The sequence below is a fragment of the Populus nigra genome, chromosome 15 (assembly GCF_951802175.1).
Source record: "Populus nigra chromosome 15, ddPopNigr1.1, whole genome shotgun sequence".
In the NCBI taxonomy this organism is placed as follows: Eukaryota; Viridiplantae; Streptophyta; class Magnoliopsida; order Malpighiales; family Salicaceae; genus Populus; species Populus nigra.
Window position 1 is genome coordinate 12,707,709 of NC_084866.1, and position 11,419 is coordinate 12,719,127.

Genomic DNA, 11,419 nt, shown 5'->3' on the forward strand with positions numbered 1-11,419 from the left:
AAAAAAACTTCTAATTTAATTTCTAACATGCTCAACGTTTAAAATTAAATTGTATTGAAATAAATTGATATGACTCAATCAACTTAACAAACTAAAAAATATAAAAATAAATTTTTTTGTTTTAAAAAAGAGAGGGAGCATTACTTAACTATTTATATAAACAACTGCAGCATGGAGTAAAATACGGTAAATACCAACAGTCTTCCCATTGAAATGGAGAAAGAAAAAAGCACATGAATTGGGAATGTGTAGTAGTTGGCTCAAGAATTTAATCATTGAGACAGGGTAAATTTAACCCATATCTAAGCTAGTTAGTGAGAAGTTCTTTCCAGATAGATACAAATCTTCACCATAATCTCAACCATAATTATATTTTGTTGGAGAAATTTGAAGCATTAAGCCTTATTATCATTTGCTAGCTGTAATTTTCATCCTGTGCTTAGTGGAGATTAGCTAAACATCATTTCATGATGTTAATTATTGGTTTATTCCATGATCCCATGTTTTTTGTTCTTCAAGAAACCATCATCATCATCATTGCTGTTATTATTATTATTATTATTATTATTATTATTATATAACCATATGCTTAATTTTAATTCCGGAAAATGTATATGAACTCCTCACACTAGAAAAAAGGGGCTAGTTTAACGGTAACCTTTAACGGCTAAGAACTTAGACTGTGGGCGCAGCTCCAAGCTACAAATTTCGATCATATACGTCAAAGATTTATAAATGTGTCCATGGTTATCTCGTGAAGGTGTAGTTTTAAATAGCTATTTCATGAAAAATTAAATTTTTTATTGATTTTTTTATATTGTTTTAATGTACTGATAAAAAAATTTTAATTATAAAAATATTATTTTAATATATTTCCAAACCAAAATTATTTTAAAAATTAATTACTGCAACACTTTTAAACACTCAAAATTAAAAATGAGTGCCTCATGTTTGATAAGTTTATTTGAAAAAAAAAAAAAAAAAGGCACAATGGTTTCTCATTCGTAATGGGTTAAAGTAGAAAAAAATAATTGTAATTTGTAAATAAAAAAATATACCCTAAAATAATTGTAATTTGTAAATTAAAAAAATACCCTAAAACATAACCACGTGTAACATTATTATAATGGCACAACTTCAACATTTAAATGTATTTATTGTGTTAGCTAAGAACAATAAATAAAATTATTGCCTCCTTTAGTTAAGATCATCAAGTAGCATGTGCAGAGCTTCTTCTAGAGACACACACGCCTACATTGTCCATCAATGCCCATGGATTTGTTACCATGAAACAACAGGCTGCTAACGATGCCCATGGAATTGCCTATATTTTTAATTATATAATATTAAAAGTCCCTCTTTTTACGTAATAATTAAATAATTTAAAATCATAATAATTAATTTTTAATTAAATAAGACTTTTAGATATAATATAGTCAAACTATACTAAATTATATAAAAAAATAATTTATTCAATCATAAAAATTAACTAACATCAAACTATTATACTCGAGAATAAGCCCGACAATACAAATTGCTTCACTATTAAAATAATAACAGCAATATAAAAAAATATATTTATAAGAGTAAGTTTTTACTGCTAGTTTATTTTTATGTTTTAAAAATATTTTTAAAAAATTAAATTTTTTTAATTTTAAATTAATTTTTTAAATGTTTTTAAATTATTTTAATATATTAATATTAAAAATAAAATTTAAAAAATAAAAAAATATTATTTTAATATATTTTCAAATAAAAAATATTTTAAAAAATAAACTAATTCTAAATTATTCTTTCTCCTCGTCTTTCTGTTTATCTCCCCAATACAAGTGAAATAAGGACTCGTATTTACTGTTTACTGTTTACTGTTTACTGTTTATCTCCACGATACAAGTGAAACAAGAATACAAGCGGGTAGACGCGAGTGTAACGTGGAATGTAAAGCGCATGTAACGTGTGAGAGTATCAACTTATTAAAATAATTTAAAAATACTAAAAAATTATTAATTTAAAAAAAATTAAAAAAATATTTTTAAAAAAATTCTTTTAAAATATAAAATCAGGGTTAAATCATGATGCCTAATCTTTCCGTTTATCTCCACGATACAAGTGAACTAACCACTCGTATTTACTGTTTACCTCCACAATACAAGCTAAACAATAATACAAGCGGATAGACGCGAGTGTTACGTGGACTGTAAAGCGCGTGTGAGAGTATCACAGTAGGAGACAGAGCCTTTCCAAGAACTGTCAGTGAAACGGATCAAAATTCATCGCTTTCTATTCTTTTTTATCGTTTTTTTTTTTTACCTCAGAGACGGAGAGAGAGAAAAGAGCCCATAGATTTGGTTCGGTTTCTGCTTTGAAAACCATTTGATCAGTTGGATTGTTTGTGTCCTAACTTGGTAACTAGCCCAACCATAGGTCTTGGTTAGGTCTGGCTTCGCTTTCAACACTGCATCTTTTTCCAGTCGTACCAAGTTGTTTTTGCAGTCATGCCCCCATACTTTCCCTTTTCTTAAAACTAATCACTGATGATGGTTTTCTACTTTTATGTATACATTTTTTTTTATCATGGTTTGTGCTTGCATGTTGCCATGTTCTTCTACTCTCTTTGTTTTTGTTCACAATATTTGGAATGAATAATCTAATTCAGGGAATTAATCCAATTCAATTTCCGTGGAAGTACTATATAAAGGGAAAAAATTCTGTTAATTCCGTTATTGAATATTGGTATGACAAGGAGGAATCAATATATTGGAGAGATTTCCTTTATTATATAGTAACAAATTCAATGTTCTAAACTAATACATGGAGATTGGATGTTTTTTTTCCTTAAATGCATTGGAAAGAATTAATAAATACCATGATAAAATAAAAGAGATCAATTGTTTGTATAAAATGAATAAAATAACAATCTAAATTAATTTTATATGAATTTTTTTAAATGATTTTTTAAAAAAAAATCAATCTCATGTGATAAAATAACAACCAATATATATTTGTATAAAATTTTATATGATTTTTTAAATTAATTTTGCATTAGAGAAGGCCAAATTATTTTTTCTCTACATGAACACTAAATTTAAGTGTCCATAACAATGTTAATATTTAATGACCTGAAATACTAAAACAGAAGAAATCTAAAACATTCTTCTCTATATGTAAATAATCAAATGTGTAAGGAGTCTAGAGGAAAGTCTAAATTAAAATATCCTAAACCCCTCAAAATATCGCGAAATATCGAACACCCCCTTCCTCCCCTTCCTTCCCTATAAATACATCGCTAGAGTGAATTTAGGTTTGCCAAACTCGATAGAAAAACAGTTTTCTTTATCTCCCTACAATCTTCTCCTCATCTCTCTTTACTGCAACCCCTAAGAACAGAACAACCACCATCAAAATGGCGGCCATGGCCACTGGATCTTCTAGAAGAACCTCGAGCGGTCCGGTTATTCGCTCTCTCTCTCCATCCGGTAGATTCCACCAGCACTTCTCCAGATCTCCGTCAGCTTCCGCCTCCTCCAGCCCCTTCGCTTACTCAAGTTCAAGTTTCATGTCTCGCTCATCAACTTTCTTCACCAGATCCTCATCGCCTACACGGGTTAACATGTACGGGCACTCCACACCGTCGCCTTCTTCATCCGTCCGCTTAAATGCCGTCTCTCCTAACCGCTCAATCTCCACCGTCAATCCTTCTCGGAGCCACCACCATCAGGTAGTGAGAAAACAGGGCACTCCTAAACGGACTTGCATGTGTTCGCCGTCTACACATCCAGGCTCTTTCCGGTGTAGCCTCCATAAAGGCACGGGGTTTGGCAGTTCTACCTCATCAAGTAATTACTCTTCAAACAACAATCGGCTGAATGCGAGAAGATCTGCCATGACCAATTCGCTAGTGAGAATCGGCGGCGTGGAAGGTGATTTGGTGAGAAGAGCCTTGGCCGCTCTGATCCGGCCGTCTTCTCACCAACAACGCCGGCGTACAGCATTCCAGTCCCGACCGAGCCGGCTTTCCGTCATGTCAAAAGCTGAGTCCTAAGGGTATGTTGGTCACTTAAAAGTTTTTATTTGCTTGCTCACCCGACGAGGACTGGACTCAGATTGCAGTGGTGGCGCGTGGAAATCGGGACGGGAAGTTTGTTATCGGAATCCGGTGACGTAACACAATTCGACGACAGGACTTTTTGAATATATAGATACATAACACATGGCTTTTGAGTGTGTATAGTAATCAAAGCTATATTATTCAGTTGCAAAATCAAGTCATTTTTAAGGACTTCAAAATTCTAACCAACAAAAATTAACAAATAACCAACTCTAATCTAACTTGAAAATTAACTAAACTAAGTAATCCGTTTATCAGAATTTGTGGATTTCATCAAACCATGTCAATTTCCCAGCTGTGAGTGGATTCTTCCGTTTGTCTTTTCCGTTCGGTCTCACCTTTTCTGTGAACTCCGTGTAGGGGTTTTTGTGCTGTGCGCGTGTTGTTTACGCCCATGATCCATCCGTTCACCGTATTCGTTTATGTGGTTTCTGTTTCTTGTCGAGGTAAGGGTGTTTTTTATTGGTTAACTTTGCTTCTTTTTTATTTTTTTTATTTGCAGGTGTGCATGTTCACTTGCCGGGAAATTTATGTGTTTGTATTTGAGCTGGAAATTAGAAGTTTGAGAAATTATACTGGACAAGGACAAACCTATGCTCTGCTTGGATTGGAGAAACATCATTTATGATAATAATAATAATAATAATAATAAAATTGAAGTGGGTGATTAATATATTCAATTAATAATGGAAATGACGTGATATTATTTGGTCACTTGATAGGAGAAATTTAAATTAAATAATTATATCATAAAATGCAGATTCATTAATTTATGAAAAAAAAGATATTGAGATTTTTTCTCAATGAAATATCAGAAGAAATTCTTGCTTGGAAATTTATGAGAAATAAGAAAAGGGCTGAGAAAACTGAAATGGAGAAAAGGAAAACGGAGAAAAAATGACAGTATATTTCATGTAAATAATCTGCTAACGTAAGATTAAAAAGAAAAATGAAAATTGCAGAAGAATTCGTGCAAAATTAAAATCACAGAAAAACGAAAAAACGTTGAAGAACATTTCTTTTTTTGTGGGAATACATTATTAACAATTCTATATTAAATAACTGTTAGGTGAATTCTGGTCCTGGTGACAATATGCATTATATTTTTTAAAAATATTTTTTAATTAAAATACTTTATTATGTTATCAACACATACAAATAATTAAAAAATACACAAAAATAACATGCTAAACATAAGTCTAGACTCAAAATGCAACATCCCTAAAAAAACACATAGCTTCATGGAAGGTCTATGAATCATCTTTAATATTTAATTATGGGTGTTATTTTTAATATTGTATTTCCATTACCTTAACTAAAAATACAATAGAATTTATATAAATAAATTTTAATCTACGTGTTTTTTCATTCTAACTATTTAACATTTTTTAGTTTCACTTAAACCTATTATCTATAAGTTTTTATGTTTTTCACTTGAGCGAGGAATCATTATTTTTAGATCTGATTCCTGCATATTTAAATCACTTCTAAATTTATTTTTGATAAATTCAATAAATATATATTCAATAATTACATTAGTTTCTAAATTCAAAAGCCTATAAACCTTTAAATTTTGTGCACAACCAACAAAAATACTATTAAGACCCCTGGATTTTATTTTTTTGATAAAAAACTTTATAAAAAGCTACACACTCTCACATTTTAAAATATTTCAGATTTGATTTTCTATCATTTCATGCTTCATAGAAAAAAATATTTTTTTTAGAACATACTCTATTATAAATATGACATCCAATAAGTAAAGTTTCACCCCATAAATTATTTAGTAAATCAGTATTTTAGTAAAGCGTGGTTTTTTTGTGTGTTTAAACACTTATAAACACATTCAATTAAATAAAATTGATAATTATTTATGTAAATAAATAAAAAATATTGTTAACAATAATTAAAATAACTAAAAGTAAAATTAAAAAAATTAAAAAATAAATGTAAATCAAATTATTTCCCTATGCTAAAAAGACTTGTATTTCCCATATGCTAACACGCGAGGCCCCCATTCTCGCAGTGTATTGATTTAAAAATTCACCATTAAGGTCAAAACATTCAAATTATCTTTCATGATTATGAAATTAATAATAATAAAAAAACCATGTGAAAAGATGAAATCTCTCCTCAACACATGCCTTAATTTTTTACTATTCAAAAGGGCATAAAAGTTATTTTTCTGTTTTGTAAAATAACATAAAGACAAAAATACACTTGGCCAATAGTTTTTTTTTTTAATATGGTGGTAAATAAGTTGTTTTAATTCAAAAAAAAGTTGGAAAGATGAAAATAACCCTTCATTAATGGCTGGTTGATCTTTTGAAAATACCAAATCCTCCTTAAAATCAAGGCTCTCTATTTTTTTTTCAAAGGACAAAATTAATTATCAAGAGCAAAAAGTTTAAACTATCAGAATTAATAAAAAAATTCATATGAAAAGATGAAATCACCCTAAATACATGCCTTAATTTTGTAATATTCTAAGGGCATAAAAATTATTATTTTTATTTTGTAAAAAAACAGAAATACACCTGATCAATAATTTTTTTAACGAGAGGTAAATTTGTTGTTTTAATGTTAAAAAAAAGTTGGAAAGATGAAAATAATCCTTGATAATCCAGGTTGATCATTAGAAAAGATCATATTATCCTCAAAATCAAAGCTTCTTAATTTTTTTTCAAAGGACAAAATTGTAATTTAGATGCCATAATGATTTTTTTTTCTGTGTCTATATGCAAAAACGGAACCAGATCGACTTTTTAAAAGTTTTCTAACCTGTTTTTATTGGTTTGATCTCTCAAAACGGTTTTTTTTAATTAATTTTAAATCACTTTTAGATTACCCGGTTATTTTGCTCTGGTGTTATAGCGGGACTCGTTACTATGAACCCCATTGTCGCCTCCGAGATATACACAAACCGCTTCGACTTTCTGGGTGAATAGATTTTCTATAACTGATCTGTCTCTACTCAAACAAAACTTCAAAGGATAAAAAAAAAAAGCTTTGAATGATACCTCTCATGCCCATCAATCTACAGTGCAGACCATACGGAGGACTGCCTCGAAAACAGCTCCTGGGAAGATAAGGTTTTGAAAAAGATAGGTGGGGGTGGTGGGTGCAAGGGAAGGAGGAAGGCAGTGGCAGCTGCTGATTTTTGGGACGATTGTCGTTGTCACAAGACTTGTACAGTTGTACTAGAAGAGGTCAAACAAACACAGAAATGAAATCCCACTCTGTATAAATCATTAGCTATGGATTGAGAAATCAGAGAAAATATTGTAAAAATTACGTGTATCGTCCATGTAAGACAAGTAGTTCGATGTCATCTCATGCTATAAAAAAAGTCTTCTTGCTTGCAGATGAGGTTTTATCTTGTAATCGCAATCAGGGAGAGAAAAATATCATTTAGACAGATTAAAGAAGAAGGGTCGTGGGGGATAAGGAGATGGATGATGATGATGAGTGATGCCTACTGAAAGAAAATGTAACATGGTTGACAATGTCAGAGCTTTATTTAAAACCAAAATTAAAATGTAAATCTACTTGTCTCTAGGTTTAGTATGTGTTTAAAAACTGTTTTTTAACATGATTAGAGAAATCGCGGCTGAAATTATATTTTATAAAATTTTAATATATTTTTTAATAAAATATAATTAAAAAAACAATCATTACCATATTTATTTTTTTAAGACAATCCTCAACCTCAGGTGGTGAATGATCTCCGAACTATAATCCAAGAAATATGCCCTTACCTAAATCCTTGCTCAGTTGCATCTATATGAGAGGTTGTAAGAAATTTAAAGAATTTTTTTACTGAATCTGTCATAAACTACAATTCCAGCAAACAATTTAATATTCCAAATTGTTGAGCAAGAAAAAGAAGAGAAAAAGCCATGGCTAGGTGCTCAGAATTGAGAGAGAATATATAATTTGAAAAGGAGGAAACCAGCTGCTCATACAATTGGATTCAAAATGTCCAGACGAAGATGTAAGATTTAACCTTTTATCTGTTCCATTTGCTGGTGGCACCCACACTGGGCCTCCTCCCATACAAAAACACTCAAAATGGGGAGACCAAAAGCAGCCCACATGATTGAAAAGACACGTATTGAATGGGATATAGCTGTGAGGGGTCACGCCAGCACCAGGGACCAGAGGCATCCATTTTCTCATAAAATTAATACACAGCATGGAGATTGGAGAGCCTCTAGCAATCTAATTTAAAGTCACACCAATCCTCTTGAACATTATCTTCTAGATTCCTGCGTTTGTCACGGAGAAAAAATTATGTTTTTTTTTTAATATTTCATATCAATTCTAGAAAAAGTTTGTAATGAAGATGCATGGCTGGGAGCTGTAGGTCCATCTTACATGTAAGATTCTCACCGAGATTATATTTACTAATCCTTGCAAGAACAGAAATCCAATCCCTTGAAATCTTGTGCGCTTTCCCATCAAACTGAGAATCCGAAGATGAAAGGAAAAGAAAAGGGGTGAGTCAGATATCTGAGTAGCTGCTGACTCAGGAACTGGTGTCTGTTTGGACGACAGACAAAATGTACTGCCCATGGTGGAAAATGGATCACCCTAGGAGAATTTTAGAGTGTAGTTGATTAGAGCTTCCATGATAGAGAGTAGGCCCTTGTTAGGATGTTGTCATCTTCCTCCATGGCTGTTCACAGCACATGTGCATGTACCAGCCTCGGAGGTGTTGTATTGATGATGTCGATAAGGATAAGGATAGATGTCGATTCTACATTCGTGTGCTTACACCCTTTTTTGTTTTTTTTCCTTACACTTTTACTAGGGCTGCTTCTAGTAAAATGCAACTAATGTTCCATAGTCCATGTGCGCAACACAGTTTTTTATTAATTTATTTTTGTTTAATATTAAAAGGGTATATAAAAATGTTTGTTTTTGTATTTTAAAAGTATTTAAAAAAATAATTATTTTTTATTTTATATTATTTTTTATGTTTTCAGATCATTTTGACGTGCTGATGTGAAAAATATTATTTTTAAGTATTTTTAAGTTAATTAAATATAAATTTCTAGTTTTGTGTTTTTATTTTTAATGTGCTGATGTCAAAAATATTTTTATATTATTTTTTATATATATTTTTAAATTGATTTTAAATTTGATTTTACTAAGCTAATTAGATCTTATCATATAAATATCTTATCCGATTTAATGAAAAATCAAGCCTAGGTAATCACCCACGAAATCACCAATAAATGGTATGGAACTAAAGTGGTAGTGTGACACACTTCCACCAAGGCTAATGCAACTTTACGCAGCTGACTTTTCTTTCAGTGAAGACTGATCTCTGCGTTTGTCTTTTTCCAGAAGAAGATTGGTTCATGCTTATTCTAACATCAATTGGCGTCAAAATCATTCAAGGGAGAAAAAGGACGGAGAAATCTCAACGCCACCTCCAATAATAATGATAATGAAAAAAAGGGAAGGCCCAGTCATCAAATCCAAACTGCCGGTGGCTGTATCAGGCTGCAGATAAGAATTCATCAAATTGTAGAGGGTTTGGCAAGCTAGTCGTAGCCACCATCGCCGTTATCTGCACTTCGGTGACATATAGGTTAGCATGGTCGGAAATAGGTGCCGGTTTATTGATAATGGTAGACGTATTTCATTTCTCAGGCATACTGCTTAGCAATTTATACTGTCATTCTGATGATTTTTTTTTGCCGTGCCCTTATAATTCCAGTTCTCTGTGGAGACATGAGACCTTGAACGTATTTCTTCAAGTGAAGTAATAAACAAAAGCTAGATGAACCCATTTGAGTGTACTGACAGTATTGATTGATTGTCTAAAAAATTATTGCAAAAGGTATTCAGTATGTGTTGGATAATGTAATTAAAAATGTAATTTCAAAGGGTTTTTTATTTAGAGTTTTTATTTTAATGATTTTGATATAAATAGTTTTGATATATTTATAAAAGATATCATTGAAAATATATCAAAGAAGTTCAAATGAAAGTTTTCTCAATGTACTTTTAAATTGTAATTCCAAAATGGAAAAGAAAATTACATGAATCGGAATCAAAGTTATTAAACCTAATATAATATATAATATATGATTTAGTTTAAGGCCTGAATTATTAATCAAATCAAGTTTAATTTTTTTTTATTTTAAAAAAATCAAATTGAGTTATAACTAGATTTAACGAGTCATAAGTTAATTCATTAGGTTATTTGAACTTAACCATGTCAGCTCTTTTTTTTTTTTTAAAACCAACGAAGTAAAGTTCTGAATTGAGATCAATCAACTTGAAATTAAACCGATTTAATGACACAATCAAGATTTTCTGGAGGCCGTCAAGAAGTAAAAACTTGATTTATGGGTCGAAATGGCCTTGGACTCTTGGTGGAAGGCTCAGAAAGCACGGGCCTTGGGAGATCACCAATCTCTAACTCCTTTCGGCGAGCTCGATATCTAGCATGGGTAGCAGAGTGCACCATGTTAATAAGAACTATGAAGCTCTAGCCCATGTTTCTGGGCCAACACCAGAAATGATGGGAAATTTTAGCCTCTTTGATTATAGAAAGATGTCCTCCTTCAGTTTAAGGCGTTAAGAAGAAGCTATCCAGTCCTTTTCTGCCCAGATAAAGTGCTGTATCGTTGCTTCTAGAGAAGGATACGCAGAGGGTCTATAAACAGAGTGTGTGATAACCCTCTCGCAAAATCAGCCTTAACTAGCAACCCTTTCTTCAAAAACTCTTATTCTTTGAAAATGTACACTTTTCCATCGATGTAACCCAAGCAGTTTCTAGCAAGGGAAGGAAAAATACACAATCCAGCAGTCCTTGACAAGTAGGCTTGCATTGCTTTCTGTCAAAAAGAACAAAAGAGCACTGCGTTTAATGTAGCTGTTGTATTATTGGGTCAGTGTAGGCCTACAGATGCTTGGGCTGCTCTTAGCTTTCAGTCATTGGGCAGCCAAGTTTCAGGGTGGGCTTGGTTAAGCACGTCTATGTTTTTCCCTTTTAGATTTGGGCTCATTTATATTTTTTAAAAAATATTCTTTTTATTTTTTATATTATTTTGATATGTTGGTTATAATTTTTTTTTAAAATAAAAAATATTATTTAATATATTTTTAAATAAAAAACAATTTAAACCACAACTATAACTATATTTTCTAACCTATTAGTGAAAATGGTTCTATCTTCTGATCTTCAATGGGGCGTTTGTTTTTGCTCCGGTCATGGTTCTATCTTTCTAGTTTGGTATGGTTTTGTATTTTCAGAAATTTAAGGAGATTATTTGAGAGGATGTTCATATTATT

General features: G+C 31.3%; 1 protein-coding gene across 1 annotated transcript; it reads left to right on the plus strand.

Moving 5' to 3' along the window:
* The first annotated feature begins 3,311 nt into the window (after positions 1–3,311).
* Positions 3,312–4,279, plus strand: LOC133673651 (endochitinase A-like). The gene has a single exon (XM_062094487.1). The coding sequence runs from the start codon at positions 3,404–3,406 to the stop codon at positions 4,040–4,042; it is 639 nt and encodes a 212-aa protein (XP_061950471.1). The 5' UTR covers positions 3,312–3,403; the 3' UTR covers positions 4,043–4,279.
* Positions 4,280–11,419: the final 7,140 nt, after the last annotated feature.